The sequence below is a fragment of the Leopardus geoffroyi genome, chromosome D3 (assembly GCF_018350155.1).
Source record: "Leopardus geoffroyi isolate Oge1 chromosome D3, O.geoffroyi_Oge1_pat1.0, whole genome shotgun sequence".
Taxonomy (NCBI): Eukaryota; Metazoa; Chordata; class Mammalia; order Carnivora; family Felidae; genus Leopardus; species Leopardus geoffroyi.
In genome coordinates, this window is record NC_059339.1 from 53,906,200 (window position 1) to 53,933,798 (window position 27,599).

The 27,599-nt window shown below is 39.9% G+C and overlaps 1 protein-coding gene across 3 annotated transcripts in view; it reads right to left on the reverse strand.

Moving 5' to 3' along the window:
• The window catches only part of GAREM1 (GRB2 associated regulator of MAPK1 subtype 1), a 205,870-nt gene extending 198,881 nt beyond the window's left edge, over positions 1–6,989 (reverse strand). For 2 of the 3 annotated variants that reach the window (XM_045458960.1, XM_045458959.1), the window contains exon 1: positions 6,765–6,989. In XM_045458960.1, the coding sequence (XP_045314916.1) occupies positions 6,765–6,885 (121 nt within the window). In that variant the 5' untranslated portion in view covers positions 6,886–6,989. Of the gene's footprint in view, positions 1–4,655; positions 4,775–6,764 lie in introns of all 3 variants that reach the window. The other variant, XM_045458961.1, reaches the window with a different exon arrangement.
• Between the last annotated feature and the right edge of the window lie 20,610 nt (positions 6,990–27,599).

Here is a 27,599-nt window from a genome sequence, read left to right on the forward strand (position 1 = left end):
TCTAGCTCAACTGAAACAAAAGTGAAATTCTATTTCAAACTTATAGAGGTCGCAGATGCTTTAATAATACAGATGTGTTGGACCTGAAAATGTTTAATACTGAGATTTGCTCATTCATTTATTAACTGCTTATGGGATATCTCTTCTATGTCAGACATTGTGCTAGGAGCTGGCAAATAGCAAAAATAATTGTTAGACACCTTTAACCTGAAATTCAAGTAAACATTTTTGTGCCACTAGGAGTAGGGGTAGGGGCTGAGATGTGGGGGAGCATCATCATGTGGAAATGTCTTCTAAAAGGCTTAAATCTCATAAGATTTAAAATATTTTAGTATTTTCTATTTTGTTAAATATAACAAAATGATACATAAACCAGCAATAAAAGTTATTTTTCAAGTTGCATAGCATAGCTGGTGTTCTTAAGATTGATAATCCTATTGAAGACCAGAGGAAGTTTATGAGTTTTCTTAGAACTGCAGCTCAGTGAGTAAAAAGACAGATACCTCAGGAATCTCAAACAAAAATAAACGAGTTTACAAGCTGGCCTACAAGGACTTGCCACTTCAATAAGGCAGCCAAATGAGCAAAAGAGAGTCGAATGCTCTTTAAACTATGATATGGTTGATCAAATGGTCAAACCAGTTTTCCTTTCACAGATGACCAAATGTCTTAAGACTTCCAAAACGGCCATCTTACTTGAAAAACAAGAACACCGAAAGAGCGATATCCAAATCTTGTCTTGTGGGTCTAAGTGCTTATCACTGTCCATGGTCTTCTAAAAGGTCCTTTCCTACTCTTCCATAATTTGTAGGCATGGCCAATTAGAGGTGATAACTAGAGGAAAGTAAAATACTATGGTATATAAAAGAATACTCAAGGGACTTCCTTCATCACCCATTTGGTGCAGAACATTACACAAGGCATGTTTTTCCTAACAGTTATATAACTATAAGTGCTCAGAAAATCATCATCAACCCAGTAAAAGCAGTGATGAATATCTACTAGAAAGAGATTCAAGTGGGTTGGTAGCATTTGGTCAGACTTGCATGTGATTCTGGATTAAGTTAAAAGCTTCTTTCCTAACTTCCTGTTCTTTCCCAAATCCAATCTTGGGTTAGTTCACAACACTTTCTCTCTGATAAAAACCTTACATCACCTTTTTATAACTTGTGGATTACTAGATCTCAAATACTCTGAGGGAAATAGGCTAAAGTCACCCTTCCCTCAGTATCTTTAGCTTTACAAAAATAATAAAATACTATTTGGTGGACTTCAGTTGCCTAAATGATACACTCTGAAGCTTCTCTCTCAACTGGTCTGCACCTCCATTACTCCAATCTTATCTATGTGCACTCTTTTGCAATACACATGTATTTCACATATATTATGCGTTTAATTATCACAGTAAGCAGATACACAAGAATGCAGGTTGCATGAGCACAGAGGTGTCTGTTTTATTCAATGTTATTGTCCCCATATTTGTAACAGGGCTTCATACACAGCAGGGACTTAATAAATATTGATTGAACAAACTAATCAAAAACTATGAGATACATGGACCAGTATAATATATATTTTTTCTGCACGAGAAAACTACAAATCAAAGGGGTTAGACTTGACCAAGATCACATAACTATGAAATGGCAGCTCCTATAACTGAACAGAGGTTTCTAAGACCCAAATCTAGCATCCTTTAAACTACTGTCTCTCCTACCTGGGGCATGCATATGTATGCATGTATGCATATGTATGCCTCTTACAATATAGAATGTCAGGGAAAATGAAACCACAGATAAGCACATCTTCTGGGAACAAGATTCACACAAAGTTAATTTAGAAAAAATATATATATAAAACATCAATCATGGAGGTTTTGAGAACTTAATTTCAAAAATAAAACACAGATCTAGAAACACCTTTGATATCTGCAAAGAGCCACATGGAACCTCCCTGAGTTCAGTGTCCATGTTTCTGCTCCTTCAGCCTTACAGGCACTTAAATGATAGTTAGAGAACCACTTCAGCACAAAGCCAGGACCAAGTTCCCACAGTGCCAACACACCTGGGGATTAGCATCAGCTCTGATTCCTCTGCACATCTGGAAAGGAGAAGGTGCTGTTGATCTATCACTGCAGCTGCCTCCAACTCCTACTATCTTTTTCTCTCTCCCTGTCATTCCATGCAGGCTCAGTCTTCCTCTTCCTTTCAGTCAACAGGACCATAAACTCATCTTTCAGTGATCTAGGCAATCATTCTTCGAACAGGGGTACACGTTTGATGCAAAGCCAATACTTCCCATCACAGCTGTCAGGGAATCAATTTCCAGAGCCCCAACTTCCCAATATTCTCTGGTCTAAAAATTGACTTGCCTGGGATTACAGAGAGACGTCCAACCCAGGATGAATAGAAGCTGTCCTCCACCACCTCCCCTTCCCAAAGACCCTTCACCCACTTTACAGAAACAATGCATCTTTAGATCTTTCTTAACTGCATTACCCCAGGGTGTAAAGACCTCAGGGCAACTAACAAAGCAACAAATAAAAACCCTACTGCATGTAAAGGATTGAGTCTTTAGCATTTGGGTAGCAATGCCTTTTCTAAATCAGGGAATTTCCAATTCTTTGTTTCAAGCAACCAGAAATATTCAAATATGAAAAGGCTTAAGGTCAAAAGAAATCTAAAACACTGGGTTTCAATTTATATGTATATTTTATAACAGAAATAATGACAGAGTGATCCGTAAGACACTTTCAAACATACAAATACATTACATTAGGATAGAATTCTGTAGCAGAAGAAAATGGGAATATAAATTTAAGGAGAAAAAGGTATAAAAATTTTAACTGTTTAAGAAGAACTTATTCATGCATTTTAAAAAATGAAGGATACTGGGAATCACTTATAGACCTACTAGAGTTTTTTTTTTTTTTAATGACGTAACAATTTAAAAGGTCAAGATTTATAATATACTGAAAGATGACATCCTTTGCAACTGTTTTCACTTAAGATGAAAAGTTTCAGCAGTCAGCTTAAAAATATGCTGAGGGTACAAACTTCTACAGAATCGTTCAGGAGCTACAGGAACAAAAAAGTTGGAAGAACACTGTTCTAGACTAACCACTGGAGCCTTTCCAAGGTGAAATAATTGAAGAGACAGAGAATGTTCAATTTCCCTACCTAGTTTTGAGTTAGGATGGGCTGGAGATTAGCATTTGCTCCACCCTCTTCTTGGTCAAACACACGTGTTGAACCTGGTTCTACAGCCAACAGTTTCCAAGATTGATGACCAGGTTAAATATCTGATCTCAACTGTATTGCTGCTGACTGGGGTTAGCTAGCCTTTGCCTGTTGAGCATGTATCTCACCCCCGTAAGAAGAATCACTACTTTTGAGTACTTTTCTTTCTGTTTTTCAGAAAAATTCATGAGGCAATACCATGAAGGCTCATTATTCTGTATTTCTCTTATCATATGATGACAAATTTCACCCCTGGGGATGCAATGTTGACTGTGTGTATCTGACTGGCATTTCATAAGTAACATGCATAATGCAAAGAACTGGAGAGTTCTTTACTGTGGAGTTAATATTTTAAGTATGGCAAATGTACTGAGGAGTGATTTCAACAGGCACATCTAAATACATAAGCCCTCACCTCAAACACCACGTTTTTCCTTCTTTTTCTGATTTCGTACTCTCTTCTTCCCCACTGCTCCTTTCGTCTTTTCAGCCACTCCTCTGGGAAGCAGAAAGTAGTCTAAATATGATGGATGAGGCCAGCACTTAATTCGGTGTCTACACTGTTTGAAAAATATTGACTTTCCGGTCCTCAAACTCTCAGAGAGACAGTGGGGCTATTTAGAGTAGACATTAGACCTACTCTAAACCTACTCCCATTTAGTATGAGGAGGTAAAGTTTGAGATAAAAGGTCTTTCTTTAGAGTCAGAAAGTTGGCTGAAAATCCCACTCCACACATTTACCAGGTATGTCACTCAATTTCTCTGAATCTCAGGTTCCCAAAGTCCTTAAAATGGGTGCTGAGTATTTGAGACAATGCATCAAGCAATGAGAAATGTACAGCACGTAGTAGGCATTCAATAACCAACAGTTATAAAATTAGACGTTTAATGTTCTTTAATGACTGCTTCAAATTAGCCAATAGTTCTCTCTTGGCATAAGGTCAACTAGTGGCATGTTTTTCAGTTTCTTTCTGGTCTCTTTTAAAATCAGTGATTTGGAAAATGACTACTTTTCATGGCTAAGTATAGGGTGTGTGTGTGTGTGTGTGTGTGTGTGTGTGTGTGTAAAACATACCTGCAGTACTAAAACTGGCAAAAGGACAGACACAGAATGAGGACTGCACAAAACTGGAGATTTCACATACAGCTTTTATAAATATGGCGGCATATCCTTAATATGTTCTGGGTGCTGCTGTGGAACATGGTTAAAAATAAGCAAGGAGTCAATGATCGACTCTTTGAAAGACTATCCAAATTTAATTGGTAAACTAACACTTTCCCCTCATCATATTCATTTTTTTAAGGATATTTAACACTGTAAGGATGTGGGGAGAGTGGTGCGCCCCCAATTCTCATGTGTATCGAACTCAAAAAAGGATTCACATATACTTATTCAGAAAGGCAGGAATATATACTAACCTGAACAAACAGATTTATGGGTAAGGGTATTCATGATATCACAATTTGTAACAGCAGCTCATGTCCACCATTAGGGACTAGAATGTTGGGTATAGCCATCCGCTCGGAATATTATGCAGCTATTAAAAACAAAAAAAAATTTTAATAAGATGCGATTGTTAAGTGAAAAAACCAAGGTATAAAGCAGTATTTGGCTGGGATTCCAAATTTGTGTGAGTCATTGTGATTCTCAAGTGGTAATAAGCGAAAATTCACAATAAAGAATTGGAATTACAGTGATCAAAATCCATTCCACAGCTTGAAAGGGCACAGTGTTAAGACTTGCTACCCACGTCCTAATTTTAAAAAGAAGTGTGGGATGAGTACAGTGCTGATTCAGATCCTTCTTATGAATGACAGGGATAGGAGAGCAGATAATAAAGCTAAAAGTTAGGTCTGCAACTGACATTCAGCCTCTTTAAACTTTCAGTTTAATGAAGCTTTTGGGTGACTTTTATACCACATGCATCAATGCTCTCTGCCTAGCTAAGGGTTTTGGCAGAGTGTGCAGTGATGAGAGAAGGTCGGAAAAGGTGAGGACTCCTAACCTTCCAATATACACATTTTTGCACAGTGGAAGAGGAAATGAAACTGTAAATACACACATACCCACACATACAAATTCAGACCTGCAGATATATAGTTATATAGTTAAAGCACCACTTTCCCACCCCCACTGTAAACAGGAATGCCTCAACATACCACCTGTCCTTCTTCCTGAGTTCATCTGTACTTCATTACTAGTTTGAAAACTCCTAGTTTATTCTCACCACTACCAAGACCAACCAAACAAGGATAGAAAGCATGCCATGCTTGTTTTCCAGGATTCATGAACTTTCCTGCATTGATTTCTCCCATCAGTACTTCAAATGTCTAATCTAACCCCACAGATTAAGAAACAGAATAAAAATGCCTTTGGATATTTACACATCTCACGTTACCCACTCTTGTTACTCCCTTTCTGGAGTAACCCGAACCCTTGTGACTTGAAATGACATCTTTCTGCTCAATGCTCTTCTGACTTGGACTGTGTGACCACAGCTCTATCTGCTTGCCTGCCAGCCTGGGCCCAAGGGCTTCCCGCAGCCCTACAGCAGAGCAAGCATGTTTCTGTGAACAGTCCGAAATCACAGGAAGCCCAAATCAACTGAAGTTATAGTGAAAATACAAAACAAAACACACCTGAATGGACACCTTACATGGTACAATTCAAACTGACAGGGGTCTACTTGCTTGACACTCTGCACTTGTTTGCAGAGGTCACACTGCAGAACAAACAGCTAGGGGATGTTTGGCTGGTTTCTGGTGGTCAGTTTCAGAAAATACAAGCATTTCTTAATTCTGTGCTCAGGTTCCAAATCAATATAGGTTTTGGTCACTTAATTTTTTTTGCCAGGCTGGAAATGTGCTAAGCTAATAATTAACCTTAAGCATACCATCACTTCTGCTAAAAACATTTTCTACACTCAGCCCCAAATTACTTTCAGTTCGGTTAAACAAAACAGACAAGCTGTAATAAAAGGTCTCTGAGAAATGTGATCCCTTTCGTTGGTCACCCAGGAGCTTTTCCTCTTAAATCTGCTGCTTCTTGTGGGGGTGGGAGGGGGGTGGGGGGTGGAGGGTGGAAGAAGGAAGGAGAGCATCCAAAATAAAGATGCCACCCAAAGCACAATGATTTTGTAAGAAAGTTGCCTAAGATAACTCTTTAGGGTTTCCCAGGTTGAGTAATTCCTGCAGGAGGGTGGGGAGGGACAGCTCGCCTCCAAAATTACAATCTTCAGAGGTTTCCCCAATGTTGATTTTTTTTTTTTTTTTTAAGGCGTCCTTTTTAATTACACTGCAAGGGCTCTGATTTTCCCATCTCTAGCTGTTGCTGGGGATAGCTGAGAGCAACGCGCCAGGGCTGCGGCAGCCGCTCGGGCCAACTCCAGCGCCGGGGGTGGGGGTGGGGGTGGGCGGGCAGCCCACTCCCCACCCGGTCCCACCCTCCCCAGCACACGCGCGCACACCCGTGCCGAGACTGCGGTCCGCGCCGGTCTGCCCTGCGCCGGCGGCCGGGCCGAGACTCACCGCTGTCCAGCCGCGCGATCTGGGGCAGCCGGTAAGTGCTGACCAGCAGGTCGAGCGGAACGGCCACCGAGCTCCACTTCACATCCTTGAGGCTGCAGCCCAGCGAGGGCGCCGGGTCCATCTTCCCCGCCTCCTCCTGCCCCGCGCTCCCGCCGCCGCCGCCGCCGCCGCCGCCGGCACCACCCGCGCCTCGGCGGCGGCCGCTGCTCGCGCTCGCGGTCTAGGGCGCGCAGGAGGCGCCGGGCACTCCGGCCGCGGGCAGCTCGGGGGCACGGCGGCTGAGGCGGCCGGGAGGGAGGGGGCCCGCGCCCGGCTCAGCTGTCGCTACGCGGCATGGCCGGGACGCCCCGCGTGCCCTCAAGCCGGGAGAGGACTCGCAGCAGCCCCGCGGCTGCGGGCGGCGGCGGCCGGGGTGGCTGCGGCGGCTCCCGCTCCGCCTCCTTCTCTGGCCCCGGGTCTGCAGCTGCGACGGCCGCCCGCTCGCCTCCTCCTCCTCTTACCCCTCCTTCCCTCCGCCTCGAGCGTGTGAGGAGGAGCCGCGGGTCTGAGAAACGCCATAGCAGCGCTCCCAGCACTGACCAACAAGGTGCGAGCAACGCCTGCGCAGCTCGGGGAGACGCCGCCTCCGCCTCCGCCTCCCCGGCGCAGCCCGCTCCGCCTCCCGCTCGGCCTCCGCCTCCCGCGGCCCGGCGGGCTCGGCTGGGCGTCAGCCTCTCCGCCGCGGCCGCCGACGCCTGCGGCTCGGCGCGCTCTGCAAGCTTTAGCTCTCGCTCCCCCGTCCGACCGCTCCGGCGCCCTGCAGCCTCGCCGGGCGCCACGGCGCGCCCGGACTCCTTCGCAGCCCAGGGCCCTTCCCGGAGCCCAGCGGAAGCGGAGCAAGCTCGGGAGTCTTTCTCTCAGTCGTGGCGTCGGGCAGGTCCCCTGCTGCTCCTCACTCTGCCACCGGAGTTGCTGAGGCCACAGAAGAGACCTCTTTGGTGCTCACCTCTTGAGAGTGCCATAGACAGACCAGGCGGGGAAAGGCAGGCGTGGAGCAAGAGGCCGAGCCATTCTCCCCCAACCTCACAACTCAGTAAACGGAGCTGGAAGTTAATCCTACCAGTCTAGACTTTGCTAGGCAGCCTGGAAAAGGCCGAAGCACCCAGATGGAGAAAGGTGATTATGAATGATCAGTGCCCACAGAAGGGAAGGTGCCCATTGGGTTCAGTACCTTCGTTGTATGGAGACCGTGGGGGTATGAGGCCACTGACCCCCATAAACACGCCAAGGGAAAGAGCAAACGAGGTTACGGGGCCTTCTGCGGCCAGCTGTTTTCACATGCTTTTCTCAGTCAATTCCCTTCGATCTTTAAGGTTGGGGTAATTCCAGTTTTCTAGACACTCGTACCTAGACATTAGGTAGTTTGGCAAGATTACACAGCTTGCAGATGGCAGTGCTAGGATTCAGACACACAGTTTACTTCCCAGGATAAATCGTCCTGTTTCCCCCAGTATTGAGCATGGCCTGCGCGCTGCGGGACATAGCTCAGAAAGTAGAGGTGGCTGTTCAATTCCTGTTTACTTAAGCCTATCCTGACTTTTATGTGCTAATCCTTTTTTTAGCATAGTTTTACACCAGAAGAGGTGAGTGGTTGTCAGGTGGAAGGCTTGCATATCAACTCTGTTTTCCAACACGTATTCCATGTTCGGTGCATGATAAAATAGACCGGGCTGCTTCTGCGTCGCCCACCCAAGAGGTCTTGAAAACATCCTGCCGCCTCTCAGTGGGCCGACTTAGGTCTGTGTCAATGAATAAACCACTCTGTTAGCAACTGAAGAAAACCCCCAGGTTTTCAGAAAACCACACCTCCTTTGTCCTCTCACTTTGAAATATTGGCAATGCTTTTCACAAAAATTTTTTGCTGCAAGTTTTGACCTTTGTGTCATGCACATCATTTTTTTTTTAAGTCTTGGAGAAAAGTGGGAACTATTTTAATATATTATATTACCCAGAATCACAGGTCCATTAAAGTTACACGATTTTGCTCATATAAAGAAGAATTTTTTAAAACCCTAAGGAGCTAGGGGCGCCTGGCGGGCTCAGTTGGTAGAGCATGTGACTCTTGATCTCTGTGTCATTAGTTCCAGCCCCACCTTGGGCATAGAGTTTACTTAGTAATGATTTTTTAAAAAGAAGAAGAAAAAAAGAAGGAGCTAAGTGCCAGCTATTTTTTTCTATCTAAATTATTTTTTAAAATACATTATATTTTGGGGGGGTTTAATTTTAATTCCAGTTGGTTAACATACAGCGTTATATTAGTTTCAGGTGTACAATACAGTGATTCAACAGTTTCAAACATCACCCAGTGCTCATCATGATCTAAATAATTATTTTTGGAAATAAAGTTCAAACTCCGAAAATGACATAGGAAACACTTAATAATGGGCAGGGTTGGTTGGGCTCCTTCACCCAGTAAGTAGATCCTTAAACCTCATATGATAGAATGAGTTTTTAAAAATCATTTTCTGCTGTTATGATATCCTCTTTAAAAGCTTCAGGGAATAGCATTACTGTAGTTCCCTCTCATGCAAGGGTTGGTGACTTAAGAACTAGAGACAAGATAAAAAGTCAAAAGATTAATGCAGTCAACTTTTTTTTTAAATCAATAAAGGACTTACATTAGATTTGCTCTTATTGCTGACCTAGCAGAAAAGGTTGCATTTTAATCTTAAGTATTAAAGGGAAGACACTTTAACGAGCCACAGATTCTTATGTAAGTCTCATGTCCTAAAGAATACTTACAGAAAGATCTTATTTGTGATATGGAGAGAGTTCTGGTTAAGCTGTGAGGAAGGTCAGCTAAGAAAGGTAGCCTTTCAGTCTGGCTGAACTGTACTTTGTGAGGAAGTATGTTTCTTAAGATTGTTGGACCAATGCAAACCGTGTATATAAAGGCATAACAATTGGATGCAGGAGCAAAACTTACAGGGTTTTGTAGTTTTTTAAAAAAGGAAGTACCCAGGAAGTTTTCTGTAAAGCAAAATTCCATGTCCCTTGTGTCCTACTGGGTACTTTATAAAACTGAGATTTGTGGGAGGCAATACATTATCATGACTAAAAATATCAACTCCAGAGCCTGATGGCATGGATATGATTAGTGCCTCTGTTTCTATGTAGGATCTTGGGCAACTTACTCTTTCCTCCTCTGATAAATGAGGATAATTGCTATAGGCTGAATGTTAGTGTCCCTCCAAAAGTCTTATGTTAAAACCTAATCCCCCAAGTGATGGTGTTTGGAGGCAGGCCTTTGGGAGGAGATTAGGGCTATGAACCAGTACGTGGCTCTCTTAAAAAAAATTTTTTTTAATGTTTATTTATTTTTTAGAAAGAGAGAGTGTGTAAGCAGGGGAGGGGCAGAGAGAGACTGAGAGAGAGAGGGAGACACCGAATCTGAAGCAGGCTCCAGGCTCTAAGCTGTCAGCACAGAGTGCGACCTGGGGCTCGAATTCACGAGCCTTGGAGCCGTGAGATCATGACCTGAGCTGAAGTCGGCTGCTTAACCTGCTGAGCCACCCAGGCGCCCCAATAAGTGGCTCTCTTTAGACATGGAATCTTAGAGCACATTGATCTTGGACTTCCCAGCCTCAGAACTCCAAGCAATAAATTTCTGTTGCTCACAAGCCACCCAATCTGTGGTATTCTGTTATAGAACTTGAGTAAGGTAAGACGATAATAATAGTCATTGTTTCATAGGGCTGATATGAGAATTTAATCATTTAATATCTGTTGAACATTTAGAATAGTGCCTGACACATGGAAGTGCTATGGAAGCATCCACTGATATTATTAAAAGAAGTATTGGCTTTGAATGGGGCAAATTTTAGAGAAAAGATGAGGCGACAAATGGAGCTGTGAGGTAATGATTAGATTTGGGAAGAACAGTTTATATTAGCAAGAAGAAGAGGCACATTCCTCAAATGGGAAACCCAGGTGGTTGCTCCCAGCTGTGAGACCTCACTCCCCAAATCTAGAGTCTCCACCATGAGCCAGCCCTGCTGCACAGCAGATCCACGCAGTGACCTTGATGACTCTCCATGTGCTGATCTAATGATGCTGATAAAGCCAAGGGTGAATCAGGCACATGATACTGTAGAACTCATATGAGGGATGCTTCACAGCTTCCGAACTGTGAAACTACTATTTATACATACATAACTTGTTAATTCCCTGCATTATCAGCTTTGAAAAATAAAAATATTGCATGTTGGTTTTCCTCATATCAGCGTGTCCTGGGGCACATAATATGCTAGCAGTCAATTGTGATATCAAAGTTCACAGCCCCAGTGGTTTCTAGGTCTCTAAACTCTTTTCCCTGTCAATTAATTTCCACGCCATTGCCAGAGTTGACTTAAAAGTTACTCCCTGACTAAAACCTTGTATGGTATCTGTATTCTCACTGTCTGTGGAATATAATGTAAAGCCTTCTGCATGGTATAAAATGTTCTTCCCGGGGTGCGTGGGTGGCTCATTCGGTTAAGAGTCCGATTCTTGATTTTGGCTCAGGTCATGATCTCATGGTTTGTGGGTTCGAGCCCCACATTGGGGTCTGCACTGACAACGCGGAGCCTGCTTGGGATTTTCTCTCCACCCTCAGCCCCTCCCCTCTTCACGCTGTCTTGTCTCTCTCAAAATAAATAAATAAACTTTAATTTTAAAAAAGTCCCTCCCTTATGTGACTGAGTCTGCCTCCCCAGCCTCATTTTGGTTGACTACCTTCCGACAGCCTGGAATCTAGTAGCAGTATCTTTCTGTAATTACCCAAAGGTACCATGCTAATATACAGCCACGAAGAAGTCATTCTGTCAGTGTGGTACCCCTTTCTCTCTTTCTCTTCCGTGAAACTCCTATTCCATCTCCAACTACAGTAGTTCTCCCTTCATCTGTGGTTTTGCTTTCTATGGTTTCAGTAACCTGGTTAACTGCAGTCCAGAAGCAGATGATCCTTCTTCTGACCAAAGGTCAGAGGTCACAAGTAGCCTGTCTCAGTTCCTGCCTCTCTCACCTCACTTCATCTCATGCGGCCATTTTATCGTCTCCTGTCATCACAAGAAGAAGCGTGAGTACAGTACAATAAGATATTCTGAAACAGACCACATTTACATAACTTATTACAGTACATTGTTATACTTGTTCTATTTTATTGTTATTATTGCTAATCTCTTACTGTGCCTAATTTATAAACTAAACTTTATCATAGGTGTGTACATACAGGAAAAAAAAATAGTAGAGCTAGGGTTCAGCGCTGTCCACAGTTTCAGACATCCTCTGGGGATCATGGAAATATCCTCTGTGGATAAGAAGAGAATATCATACTTGTATTTCGTGAAATGCTGTGTCTCCTCCTGCAAAATGCTGACCACTTCTTTTCCTGTATTCCCATTGTACCTGGCAATACCCCCTTTTTAACTGTGTTAATTACACTGTGATTTATTATCTGTTGTTATGTGCACTTTCCCTGCTAGACATCAATTAACTGTGGCCACTGAAAGTGTATTTTAGTCACCTCTGTTTCTCCAGCTCCTGTCACCATGCCTGGCCCATGGAAAGTGCTCAATTAATGTTTGTCAGGTTGAGTAACAAGCTGAGTCATGAGTCGTCCTCTGGCTCTAGATTATTTCATAGGTCACTCCATCTCTCAATTATAAACAATTATTATTTATCAAGTCCAGAAAACAACAACATTTCCTATCAGTTTGGATCCAAATTTTTTTCATTCATCTGAAAATTTAAATTTCTTTGAAATTTCTTTGAAATCAAGATCTGCACTTTTGCCACTGAACTGGGAATGTACCTCTAGACTATCATTTACTAAAACTGTTAGTGTATTGTTAGCTTATTGTTTGTTAATTTGTGGTCTCCCTTACTAGGATTTTACCCTCAGAGGTGCTTGCTTTATTATCTTTGCATCCCTAGCACCTGGCATATAGAAGGCACGGTCTCTCAATAGATGTTGGATAGAGAGAGAGAGAGATGATAGATATAAACAGATAAATTGGTCTTTCTTTTATCTATCTATCTTATTGAGAAAATGGATAAATGAAATCCCATAAACATATCTGGGGCCCCTGGGTGGCTCAGTTGGTTGAGTGTCCAACTTTGGCTCAGGTCATGATCTTGTAGTTCATGAGTTTGAACCCCACATTGGGCTTGCTGCTGTCAGCCTGTCAGTGCAGAGCCCGCTTCAGATCCTCTGTCCACCTCTCTCTGCCCCTCACCCACTACTCTCTCTCTCTCTCTCTCTCTCAAAGTATAAATAAAACATTTAAAAAAAAGCGTATCCTATATGGGTATTTTTAGGAAGGATTCAAAAACATATTAGGAAATTTACTTTATCATCTTTTCCTTTCTTGCTTTTGATATAGGGTCTGACCTTCTTTAATAGATAAATAATACAGACATTACAGTGCCAAAATAGGAACATTAAGGAGAAGTATTCTATATTAAGGAAAAATATCCCTAGTTACAAATTGGGTATTGTGGGGCACGTTTGTTTTTCAAAACAATACACAACATGTTGTATCCCTGTTAAAAAATTTTTTTAACATTTATTTATTATTGAGAGACAGAGACTGACAGAGCATGAGCACAGGAGGGGCTAAGAGAGAGGGAGACACAGAATCCGAAGCAGGCTCCAGGCTCCAAGCTGTCAGCACAGAGCCCGACACGGGCTGACTTGAGCTGAAATCAGACACTTAACCGACTGAGCTACCCAGGTGCCCCTGTTGGATCCACATTTAAACGTACATATCACATTGTGACCCAGTACACACAGACATATATAACTGAAACAAAAATTTTATAAAGTAATACTTTTTTGTGTAATTCTAATGTGTACTGCATCCCGATCTTGTAATCTATTATTTTACATTTAGTTTTTTAATATTAGTCATGACCCACTAATTTTATAGGTCTATAACATGACCTATAGTGTTAAAAACACTATTTTAAGTAATATTGTTTTAATTTTTAAAATGTTCTATTTATTTTTGAGAGAGAGAGCACAAGCGGGGGAGGGTCAGAGAAGGAAAGGGTCCGAGGATCCAAGGCAGGCTCTGCGCTGATAGCAGTGAAGCCGATGCGGGGCTCAAACACATGAACCGTGAGATCATGACCTGAGCTGAAGTTGGATGCTCAACCAACGGAGCCACCCACGTACCCCCAAAACCACTGTTTTGTACATTAAGTATTTATAGTTCATCAAAACAGGGAATATTATGACTGAAATAGTAGGAACTTATGAAATTCAAGAATAATCTGAAACGAAAAAGGCAAATTATTGAAGTTACCAAAGTTATCATGGACATGTGTGTATATGTATATAGCTTTATCGGTTAGAAGTTTGGGTTTATGAAGCATCTAAGTCTTTGTAAATGGTGTTTTTCCTCTCAACCAAGCACAAGACCTCAGTTTGAGAAGCTGCTGGTAACGAGTAGTGGTCCTGGGTCTGGTGTAGTTTTGTAAATTATGAGCGAGGCTTTCCAAAGGAGTGGTCAAGTGATTCATAGGTTAGCTATACAATTCTGCAGTTTCAAGAAACCCTTTACTAAAGTAAAGCACGGTTACTAACTAATCACTAATTATTCATTTCAAATACATTAATAAATTATTTTTAATGATAGATTTAAAGAATTGTTTAAAGAAATAGGTAGCTTAATTGGCTATTATCACTTATGAAGGAGACAAGCTAAGGTTCTTTTACCTAGTAGAGTCTATAGTTCATGACATAATTTAGATTTTTCTCAATAAACTTATATGATGTGACAAAGCACAGGTAGAAAAACTTTCATTTTATTTGTGCCAAAAATAATAATTAATATTATTGAATATTTCTTAGTGCCAAAATCTTAGCAGGGTATGTAAAAGCTTATTGATGACATTCTGGTGATTTGAAGCTTCAAATGAGGTGTTTTAGAAAATTTTTGTAATGTTTATTTTTGAGAGAGAGACAGAACGTGAGCATGGGAGGAGCAGAGAAAGGGAGACACAGAATCTGAAGGAGGCTCCAGGCTCTGAGTACAGAACCCATGAACTGTGAGATCATGACCTGAGCTGAAGCCAGATGCTTACCTGACTGAGCCATCCAGGCGCCCTTAGTTTTAATGTCAGAGGCAGTTATAGATAGCTTCCATTTTTAAGGCTTTTTCAAGAAAGATAATGAGATTTTAGATTCTTACTGACAAATCCTCTAAAGAAAAGCCATCATATAGGTTTCTACCCCTCTTTTGTAGTAAGCAGTGAAAAAAAGACAGACAGGAAGATTGTGGTTATACTACACACCTCTCCTGCAACCTGATCCAAACTTCACACACTTTTCCACTTTGATCGTTATTATTCAGGTTCCTGGTCTATGAAGACTAGAACATGTCACTTTAACTTACTTAGAATTGCTTAAGATCAGGGCGCCTGGGTGGCTCAGTCAGTTAAGCATTCAACTCTTGATTTTGGCTCAGGTCATGATCTCCCAGTTTGTGAGTTCAAGCCTCAAGTCAGGCTCTGCACTGACCGTGCGGAGCCTGCTTGGGATTCTTTTTCTCTCTCCCTACTCTCTGCAGATTCCCTGTTCGTGCTCTGTCCCCCTCTCTCTCTCAAAATAAATAAACCTAAAATAAAGTATGAATCTTTTTAAAAGTTATTTTTTACATACTGCCAATTTACTTTCCAGAAATGTATAAATTTTCTCTTCTGTCGCTTCAAAACTAAAGATACTATGTTATCTTTTCATTTTACATAATTAGGCAAACGCTTTAAAAATACTTGAACAAGTAATAAGTGACAAAAATTGAGTGTTGTTAGTAATTAGTCCATATGAGCCTATGCATGAAGAAGATGCATGAACCTGGGTAACATATTCTTCCTAAATTTAGTAAGAACACCTATTAAAAGAAGAATAAGAAAAAATTTTGGAGCTATTTGGGGAGGCCAAATTTAATAAGAAAATTCTCAAAGGACTGGAGTCCGGTAGGAGGCCATTGAATGTCAAGACATGAAATGTAAGAGGGAGCACCTGGGTGGCTCAGTCAGTTGAGTGTCCAGCTCTTGATTTTGGCTCAGGTCATGATCCCCTGGTTTGTGAGTTCCAGCTCCATCCACGTTGGGTTCTGTGCTGACAGTGCGGAACCTGCATGGCGTTCTCTGTCTCCCTCTCTCTCTACCCCTCCCCTGCTTGCTCTCTCTCTCTCTCTCTCTCTCTCCCTGTCTCTCAAATTAAATAAACATTAAAAAAAAAAAGAAATAGTAAGAGAATATTTATGTGTATCGTTATCCATTAAAAATTTATATGCACTTTGATTAAAATGCTATATAAAGATTATGCTTCTGTTCCAGATCTACATTTATAGATTAACAATATAGAAAGATAAAACATATATAGCTTAAGTTGATTTACCCTCAGAATCCTATGACATTTAAATAAGTGCTAGGGAGTCCTAGAGAAGGGAAAGACCACGTTCCACGTTGCTCTACACTATCAAGCTAAAGTAGTGAAAGAAGGTACCATTAGAATGATTATGAAAACTCTAGGTGTCATCAGAGGTTCTGACTGTGTACTTGTAAAAAGTATCTCTGCTTTCCTTCTCTAACTCCCATCCACATTCTATTTTGAGATACATTTTTTTTCATTTTTAAAAACATTTTTAAATTATTTTAGAGAGAGAGAGAGACAGAGCACAAGCAAGGGAGGGACAAAGAGAGGGAGATACAGAATTTGAAGCAGGGTCTAGGCTCTAAGCTGTCAGCACAGAGCCCAACGTGGGGCTCAAACTCACGAACCATGAGATCATGACCTGAGCTGAAGTCGGAGGCCTAACCGGCTGAGTCACCCAGGCACCCCTATTTTGAGATACATTTATCTTGTACTATTGTTTATCTCAGATGATTAAAATACCTTTATTGTTTTCACTACTTCTTCTGCAGCAACAACTTGAATTCCTATTGTACTATTTTCCAAATATTTTATCCCTTTATATCATCTATACTCTGTACGTTCTTTTTCCTTCCCTGTTACATACTTTATAGTCACACTGGAACTAGTACCATCAGTCTTTTCCAAGGACACAAGTCATTTATTACATTTGTTTTCGAATTCATAAAAATGGGAATGAATCACTATGGAGAAAGAGAAGGAAAAGGAGGACAGCAAAGTCGGCAATATTAATATAAACTTGGCTTATTACATACTTTATTGTTATAAATGCTTTAAATTTACCATTTAAAAAGAGAGTAAAGATACCATTTTGAAATAATGACTATGTTCCACTTTATCCATTATGTGTCTAATTTATCAGGAGTTTAGGGACACCTGGCTGACTCAGTCAGTAGAGCATATGACTCTTGATCTCCCAGTCCTGAGTTCAAGCCCCACGTTGTGGGTAGAGTTTACTTAAAAAAAAAAAGAGAGAGAGATTAGCAGGAGAAAAAGAAAATATTTATAATAACTGTTGGAAGAGAAGCTATATCTATCCCATTGTTGATATGTTTATCATAGTAACTAATGTCCTTTCAGTAGAGCACCATACTGTAGTCTGTCCATTTCTCCATTCATTAAAATTTTAAATGTACTTTGATTAAATTTCTATATCAATATTCATAGCTTATCTCCAACTCTTCATTCATCCATCCACTCATCTATCTATCCATTCATTCAATAAATATTTATTGAATACGTATGTGCCAGATACTATTCAAGCCAATAGGAATGGAAGGATGAGTTCTTGCTCTCAAGTGTCTTAATCTAGTAGGGGAGCCAGAAGCACAGTAAATACACGTAATTACAATCCAGTGTGTTAAGGTTAGAGGTAAGTAGTGGTATTTTGAGAGTGTAAGCAGAATCCTCTTACTTGGGAAGGAATTGGATGAAAATACCATGGACTTCTTTGAAGAGATGACTAACTAAAGAAACATGCAATGAAACAAATTTGCTAACTCAAGACAGAACATGAAGAGAGGACTAGGAAGTGAACACTAGGAAAAAGGAACAGTGTGAGAAACAGCTTGGCTTGGAGATGAGAAGAAGCATATTATATGGGAAGAACTTAATCAGATTGGTTTTGCTGTATGTTGAGATTTCAAGTAGGAAGTGGCCAAGATGAGGCTGGAGAGTTAGACAAGATTTAGATCATGGAGAGATTTGTCTGTCCTATGAGGAAACTTGAACTTTATCTTAAAGGACCTATAATAACTGATCTGTGGTGTTAGTGGTGGGAGCTACTGGGCCAGGAGGGTCGTAAGCAGGGAGTTTGTTAGTCAAGTTTGAATTTTGAAAAGAAAGTTTGAAGAGAAAGAGTATACAAGCTAAATTTGAAGAGGTTAAAACTGAACAAACAGAAGCAAAGTAGGAAGCAGTAGAAGTTGGTCATAGATGACCAAGGGTTGAACCAGGATAATATATTCCCAGAGATGGAAATAAGGGAACAGATAGAAGATATTCATTAAGGAGATAAAATTCTATTAAATTTTATTAAGGAGGTAATAAACTTATTAAGAGTTTCTTAATTCACTTCATGGGGTGAAGGAACTCTCCCAAAGTCATGATGATTCCATTGGACCAAGCTGATCTGTGTGGAATCCAGTTTAAGTAGGCATATGGTTAGTGCACAGGGACAATTATGAGGAACCAAGAAGAACGTTGAAATAATAATAGTATTGAACTATCAAGTCAACCAGTAATAGAGATAAAGAAGTCACTCTGAAGGGACAGGCCAGCTCCCAGGTCATAGTGTTTATAGACAATATCTACACTTAATGGGCAGCAGCAGCATAGTGTATTTCAGGCTGATACTATTAAACTAACTTTCTTTGCTCTGATGACGTGGATAACTTAGCAATGAGATTTTTTGCAAATATCTTGCCTGAGGCTCTGGGAATGATTCTTCCATTAACAGTTATGGGGAGGAAGAGAAAACTGAGTATGTTAGGGAAAGAGAGAATGGGTTTAGTTTTGGACACCTTAAATTTGAGTCACCTGTAAAATACCCAGTTGTGAAGTAAGCAATTAGAAACAGGGAGCTGGAGCTTGGAAAGAAATTAGAGACAGACATGCATATTTGATAGCTGAACTCATATGAATGGATAAAATTTCTCAAGAAAGAACATACATTGCAAAGAGAAGTGGGACAATGACACTCCACTGGAGTGTTTGGGCGACTCCAAACAGAGGAGGAATCAGTAGAAGATATTGAGAAAGAATGGTCGGAGAAATAGGAATAGAAGGATAATTTATGCTTTCCTTTTCCTAGATGAGTTCCTTCTCTTAACTTCCTACATGAAACTCTCTCTTGGACAGAATTAGTTTTGTTCTTTTCTATAGTTTTTTGGGTAACTATTACCATAATGATAACCTAGTATGGTTATCTGTGTGCTTTTCTTTTTCTTTTTTTTTAATTTTTTAATGTTTATTTTTGAGAGAGAGGGGGGTGGGGGAAGAGGCAGAGAGAGAGAGGGAGGCACAGAATCTGAAACAGGCTCCAGGCTCTGAGCTGTCAGCACAGAGCCAGACATGGGTCTCGAACTCAGGAACAGCGAGATCGAAGTTGGACACCTAACCAACTGAGCCACCCAGGCACCCCTGTGTGCTTTTCTTAAATGTTTATTAAATAGTAAATTTCTTGATGGCGTTGTCAAGAAGTGTGATGTTCTAAGAATTTACCTATTTGCAGGCTAACAAGTTAGCCTGCCACAGTTTCATGGGTGTTGGCAATAGACAGGAGATTCCTGGTTCAGAGACAAAGAATTACTCTTAGTGTATCAGGCAGCATGAACTTCAGTTCTCCTTGTCCTAAGTCCCATGCAGTGACTCAGAGTGGCCCAGGTGGATGCTGCACACAGAGTGTGTTTATGTTATAGCAAAGAAACCCCGACATTAGGAAAGCAAATCTTTGACAAGCAAACCTGACCTTCCTATTACCCAGAGAGAGATGTCCTTTTATTTATTTATTTTTTAAATTATTACATTAGACATTACAGAAACTGCCTTCTGCTCTAAAGGGAGACATTACTTTTACCTTCTAAGGCTGTTCACTATAGAAATATCCTTGAAAAGCTGATCCAAAACAAAATCTGTCAATGCCTGTGCTCGCAAGATGTGTGGAAACATCGGAGAACCCAAGGAGATTTGTATCCCTATAGGCACACTTAATGTCTCGTATATTTGTATATACCCCTTGCATCTCCCAAGTTAGTGCCTTGCATATGACAGGTGCTAATAAATATTTGTTGAAATAATGATTTAGAAATAACATCAACAATAGAAATAGTTTACAAGATGTTTCCCCAGAATTATTTACAATAGGCCGGTACAAAGATTGCTTTTAACTTCTGCCATATGCTATTTAGACAAGCAGTGCATTCATAACTGTAATGTTCTTGAGAATGACAATGCATATTGTTTTTGCTTCCTATAATCTAAAACAGAGCTTAGAACATAATAATAGAGAAACAAAGATTTGTTAAATAAACTGAAATATGTGGGGGATGCCACAGATGCAAGTGATGCAGAATTCATAGTAGGTTGTTTGTCCTTCTTTGGCTTTGCTGCTACTCCTTGGTAACAGTGCTTGCAGTTTTTATGCTCTCCAAACCATCTGAAGAAAGGAAGGTGAAAACACCAATTCCTGCTAAATGTTAGTGACTTAATAGATTACTTCTAAACAAAGCTTTTGCTTTTTCTTTTCTTTCTTTCTTTCTTTCTTTCTTTCTTTCTTTTTTTTTTTTTTTTTTTTTTTACCTTGAGAGCAGTCTGGATGTTCAGGATATGATGAAATGAACTTTCTCATATCTCGTTGGTGGAAATGTAAATTGGTCTTTATTTACGGATTTGGCTATTTTCAATGAGGCTTTATTATTATTATTATTATTATTATTATTAATGTTTATTTACTTATTTTTTAAATTTTTAAAAATTGTATTTAATTATTTTGAGAGAGAGAGCACAAGTGGGGGAGGAGCAGAGAGAGAGAGGGAGAGAGAGAAAGAATCCCAAGCAGGCTCCACACGGTCAGTGCAGAACCCGATGTGGGGCTCGAACCCATGAACTGTGAGATTATGACCTGAGCCGACGTAGGATGCCCAACCTACTGAGCCACCCAGGTGCCCCTAATGCTTATTTATTTTTGAGAGAGAGAGAGCGAGAGCGAGAGAGAGAGACAGTGTGAATGGGGGAGGGGCAGAGAGAGAGGGAGACAGAATCCAAAGCAGTCTCCAGTCTCCATGCTGTCAGCACAGAGCCCAATGCAGGGCTCAAACCCACAAACTGTGAGATCATGACCTGAGCCGAAGTCAGAAGCTTAACTGACTGAGCCACCCAGGCGCCCCTCAATGAGGGTTTAAATGCCTACCCAGCAATTTAATTTTTGGAAAACTGCTCTAATAAAATTAACTACAGAAAAGTTTTTTTGCACAAATATATCAAATCCAAAACTGTATTTGTAATCGCATAAAATTTGAAGATTTTTATTCATCTTAAGAAGGGGTTCTACCCTGAAGTAGTGAATCTCTGTTTAGAGCATGGGAAGACACTGCCAAGTTTTCCTCCTTGGAGATCTTTAAGAAGAATAAATTATCACCATTCCTAGACAATTTAAATATTGGTGCCATGTGTCTTTCCCAAGATCTTTTCCATTTCATTTAGTCCAGGTTATACAATCTATATCTCTCTATCATGGAAGATAATGCGGTTTTCAATTGCTTCTCATATTTGAGGGTTGATCTTTACAGTGATACTCAACTAGAAGGAAGGAATTGAACTCTCTGGGGATGCATATTCAATATTAAACATTTAACCTTTCTAATGGTGGGGGGGAAGTATTGACTTCAAAATTGTTGCAGAGTCTAGAAAGTTGCTTTTTAAACTTTGTTTTAATATAGAATCATCCTGGGATGCCTGGCTGGCTCAGCTGGTAGGGCATACCACTCTTGATCTCAGGTCTCACATCAGGGGTAGAATTTACTCAAAAAATATGGAATCATCCACTATTATTTGTATTTACTCAAAGACATTAAGGAAACCAAATGAGATCTTAGCAACTTATGTTCTATTATTCTGCCCAAAAAAAAGTGTCACCAATTCAGATCAAATCAGGAAACAGGAGGCAGAGGACAAGAATACTTACCTAGGGCTTATTTCATGTAAGAATATAAAATTCTCATGAAGTCTATTTAGTCCTTTCAGGAGTTTGTTAAATTAAGTGTTGCTACTAGGTTTGCGCAATGTCAAAAAGCAAATCCCACATCTGGAGGGAAGATGGAAGTAATTTAATAAAGCATTTGACCTTTTCATATTAGTCATAATTCCATCCAAAAAAAAAAGGAATTAATAGAGTTCTTTTTATTAGTAAGTCTCATCGATGCCAAGATATTCATCGGTATATTTAACTTGCTATTATTTGAAGTATCCACTCTTGGGTCTCATTGATATACATGTGAGATTTGGTGTCTTTGATTTTCAGGGAACACCCCCCCTCCCCAGTGAGCAATTAATACCACCTTTCTCAGGATTTTTATAAAAAGATTTTTATTTTTAAGTAATTTTGACACCCAACATGAGGCTCAAAGTCACAAGTCTGAGATCAAGGGTCACATGCTCCACCAACTGAGCCAGCCAGGAGCCCTTACACCACCTTTCTCAGGATTAAAAAAAAACACAAAAGTTTGTACAGTTGGCCAATATGGGCTTTTCTACTTTCTTTACATTTCTGTGGTCAATCTATAAAGTGAAAAGACAGGATTATTATCTTCTGGGTTAAATCCATCTCAGGCTCTCTAGGAAGTGAAGAGGGGAATGTCCGATTACTTTTCTGACAAAAGTGATAGAGAAGGTAAAAGATAGGGTAGGAACTGAGAGAAAACATGGAAATGGGAACATGGAAAATGAAGGTAAATGTGGAACAAAGGAGATGGAGAACTGTGGGGTGCTGAGGAAAAAGCCTCCTGGAGATGACAGAGCTATGGTATTGGAAAAGAACCGTGTAACTGGGGGTGGTGGGGACAATAAAGAATAAGTAGAAACCCTTGAGGGAAATGATGAGGAAGGGGGGTTTATGGGAGGGTGGGGGAGAAAGAGGAGAAGGGAAATCATGAGATAAAATCAAATTTGTGCCAGTAAGTTTTCTTTTCCTGGCCTGGAAGGTATAGTAGTGCAAAATTTCCTACATCCTGAGAAATCCATTATTGGTTTGTGAGACCCCCTGCCTAATTTATTTCAATCACCTGTAATACGTACCAGTGGGAATATTGCTTCAAACATATAGAGAAGCTAATTTAAGCCAACAAACATTCCATTTTAATTACTCCACATTTTCCCCTTGATTATCAAATGGATGTGTTTACTGGTACAAACATTCCACATTTTCCCCTTGATTATCAAATGGATGTGTTTACTGGTCCAAGAACATGGGCTATATTATACACCACCTGACAATACTGAGAAAGGTTGGGTTAGTATTTCATTACAAAACATTATTGAGATTTTCTTGGATTAATGTAAAAGTCATTTTAAAAATAGTTGTTCTTCTTTCTTTTTAACATAGTGAAATTCTAGAAATGCAATTTATTTAAGGTTTGATAAAGTAACATGAACAGCCACCATTTTGATACTCTTTAGCCTAAGTAGTCCTTTTGTATGCAAGTAATATTCCTACCCATCCATCCACACCACTTACCTTTGGATCTTCATTATGCTCTAAAGAGACACGATGTTATTGCCTTAAAATAGTTATAAAAAGCAACCTTTTTATAGTAGCTTAAGGATAGAGCCCTCACTCTCATTTTTTGCTTTGTTTTATGTTTTAGCATAGATTCAAGAAAGGAATAAAAGATAGCTGGCAATTAATATAGTAAAGTTATTGCCCTTAAGTATATTTATATAGCTATTAAGTACCTTACTCTATAAATGCAGTGTAAAGTAACTTTAATTCTCCCCCTGAACAATTTATGACCATTGTAGAAGTATGGGAATTTTAGTTGAAGTACTTGCAAAGAATTATTTAGTACTAGATTTTGTCATATTTTAAATGACTTGCTTCCAGTTGGGTAGAAGACAAATCCCCATTTATCATAGAAGAGAAACCTGTTTCTCAGGGGCTCTGGGGAGAGAGTATCTTCTACCTTTCTCACTTACCTACAAGGCTGAGTTGGGTGAGGGTTGAGCTGGGCAGCTGCAGGCTGTGGGTGGGTGTGGCTCAGACAGCAGACTGGGTGGAAGCAGAATCAATGGCAGTGATCCCAGGGGAATTTGCTTCCGTTATGCCTTGAGTAGGGTGTGTTAAGAGAAAGAGTTTATCCGTTGGATGGTGTGTTGGTAGTTGAAGTGAAAGATACCTGTGATCATTTACTCATCATGATCTGAAATTACTTCCCACCTAAGGTAGCTAGCTTTGTGCCTTTCAGGTCCACCTCTTTTTGGTACCTTATAGAGCTGGGTATTCTGGCTAAGCCTCCCTCAAAAGGTTTGCGGCAGTGACTCGAAGAAAGGAGGCAAAATGTCCTTAGGAATTTCCTGAGAAACCTGAAGAAGATTTGATGTTTTTCAGATATTCAGGTGAGGGTGAGATATATTGATATTTGTATAACTTCATGGGTACGTAAGCTGAGAAGCCTGGGACCTCTGTGTTAGCGCTATGCAGTGGGAGAGGAGAAAGATAGGAGAGGAAATGTCAAAGGAACAAAAGATGAAATGATTGAACTGGTTTTTTATTTTTAAATTTTTATTATGAAGTGTTTCAAATAATAGAAGCATATGGAGAATAATATAATGACTAACTGTATATCTACAACCCAGTGTTAACAAATATTAACTTTTTGCTTTATTTACTTCAGATGTATTTAAAGAAAAAATATTACAGAGACAAAGCCTCCCTCCCTGTTCCCATTTACAATCCCTTGTTCCCTCTTTTTCTTGTGGTGATCTTTACCCTGTTTGGGATTTCTGTTATCCCCATTAATGTTTCCATATTTTTACTACATGGGTATATGCCCATAAATAATATCATCCTGCTTTGCATGTTTTAAACATTTATATAAGTGACACATTTACACATATTCTGCAACTTCCTTTTTTGACTAACCAAGTTTAAAAAACATTTTTAAAAAATGTTTATTTATTTTTGAGAGAGACAGAGCACAAGCAGGGAAAGGGTGGGGGCAGGGGAGACGGAATCCAAAGCAGGCTCCAGTCTCCGAGCTGACAGCAGAGAGCCCGATGCGGGGCTCAGACTCACAGATTATGAGATCATGAACTGACTGAGCCTCCCAGGTGCCCTGGCTAACCATGTTTTTAATATTTACCCATGCTAATCATTAATCTCTAATCTTCTAATTATTATAGATTTCATTGCGTGAATAGTCCAGAATTCTCCACTGATAGACACTTTAGGTTGTTTCACATTTTATGGTAACCATTATTCTTTGTCTCCTTATATTAAATATATATTCTATCTAAACTTTTGTCCTTTTTTTGATTGCTAACATAGGTCAGTCATGACTTTCTCTTTTGTTCTTGATAAATCTTGCTAAAGAGTTATGGTTCTGAGTTGCTGATGTTGTTTGAGAGAGCTAGTTTCTTTGGTTTGGTTGAATTATTTTTAAAAATTTTCTTTTTTATTAATTTCTGATATTTGCTTTACCTTTTACTCCCTTCAGGTTTACTCTGTTCTTCTTCTAATCTCTTGAGTTGATTTCTTTTTTTTAATGTTTATTTATTTTTGAGAGAGAGAGAGAGAGAGAGAGAGGAAGGGGCAGAGAGAGGAAGAACTTGAAGCAGGCTCCAGGATCTGAGCTGTCAGCACGGATCCTGACGCAGGGCTCAGACTCACGAACCATAAGATCATGACTTGAGCCAAAGTCAGACACTTAAACAACTGAGCCACCCAGGCACCCCCTCTTGAGTTGATTTCTTAACTCATGTGTTTTCAATCCTTTTTGTTTTTGTGGGTTTTTTTAAAATATATTTTTGATAGAGAAAGCGTGAGTGGGGAAGGGGCAGAGAGAGGGAGAGAGAGAGAATTCCAAGCAGGCTCCACACTATCAGTGCAGAACCCGATGTGGGGCTTGAACCCACAAACCATGAGATCATGACCTGAATGGAAACTGACTGAGCCACACAGGTGCCCCTCAATGCTTTTTTTTTTTTAATGAATATATATATAGGCTTGAAATTTCGCACTAAGATCAATTTCGGCTTCATCCCACACATTTTAACATATAGTACTTAATTACATTTAGGTCTAAATATTTTGTAAATTCTATTTTGAGTCTCTAACTGATGGCTTATAAGGAATATATTTAAAACATTATAAATATCTGTAGCTTGTTTTTATTTTTTTTGAGATTTTATTTTTTTTTAATTTTTTAAAGTATTTTCTACCCCCAACATGGGGCTTGAACTCACAACCCCAAGATCAAGAGTCACATGCTCTACCAACTGAGCCAGTCAGCTGCCCCAAAGAACTTTCAATTATTTGATTTCTTTTGATAACTTTTTCAATTATTGATTTCTAACTTTGTTGCTTTGTAGTGAGGAAATGTGTTCAGTACATAATTCTTCAAAATTTATTGGACTTCTTTTGTGTCCTACTTGCAATCAATGCATGTGAATGTTTCATGTATACTTGAAAATGTATATATTCTTTTTTTTTAATGTATGTTTATTTAGAGAGAGAGAGCAGGGGAGGGGCACAGAGAGAGGGAAAGAGACAGAATCCCAAGCAGGCTCCACACTGTCAGCACAGAGCCTAATACAGTGCTCTATCCCACAAACCCTGAGATCATGACCTGAGCTGAAATCAAGAGTCCGACACTTAACTGACTGAGTTACCCAGGTACCTCCAAAATGTACATATTCTATTTGTTCAGTAGAGAGTATACACCCATTCATTTGTGCAAGCTTGTTAATTCAACGGTGAAATATTTTCTATCCTACTCACTTTTTTTTTTGTTTGATAAGACTTTCTTTTTATTCTATTTTGTTTATTAAAAAATTTTTTTTAATGTTTATTTATTTTTGAGACACAGAGAGAGAGAAAGACAGAGCATGAACATGGGAGAGGGAGACAACAGAATCTGAAGCAGGCTCCAGGCTCTGAACTATCAGCACAGAGCCCGATGCTGGGCTCCAACAAATTGTGAGATCATGACCTGAGCCAAAGTCAGATGCTTAACCAACTGAGCCACCCAGGTGCCCCTGTTTGATAAGGCTGTCGGATAGAGATTTGTTAAAATTGCATACTATGATTTTCTACTTGCAACTGCATGTTTTTGTTTTTGTTTTGTTGTTAGGCTCATAAAAGTTTATGATTGTCATATCTCTTTGGTGGCTTGTTCCTTTTACTATCCTGTTGCCCATCTTTATCTATCTTACTCTCTATTTTCTCTGATATTTATATCCTTCACCAGATTTCTTTTCGGCAGTATTTGGCTAATATATCTTTTCCATTACTTTCTTTATATATTTCTGTGCTATCATGTTTTAGGGGTATCTCTTAATAACAATGTATAGCTGGATTTTCAAAACATACAATCCGATCTGAGAGACAGGAGAGTTGTCTTATTGTGGAAAAGTGCTAGGTTTACTTAAGGCATTCCAATTTGTTCATTGCTTTAATCTCCTTTGTCTCTTTGGTATAAAATTTCTTAGTGAGAAATACAAGATGCCTCTGTCCAACAGTTCCAAGGAAACAGAGAACTAAGTTTATACAGTAGTATATCAGGATGCCCAAAGCAGGCAATAAATCCAACACTTAATTTGGTTTTCTTGTGTGCCTGCGGAAATTAGGAGAGAAACGATTCTGCAGGTACACTAGAAGAACA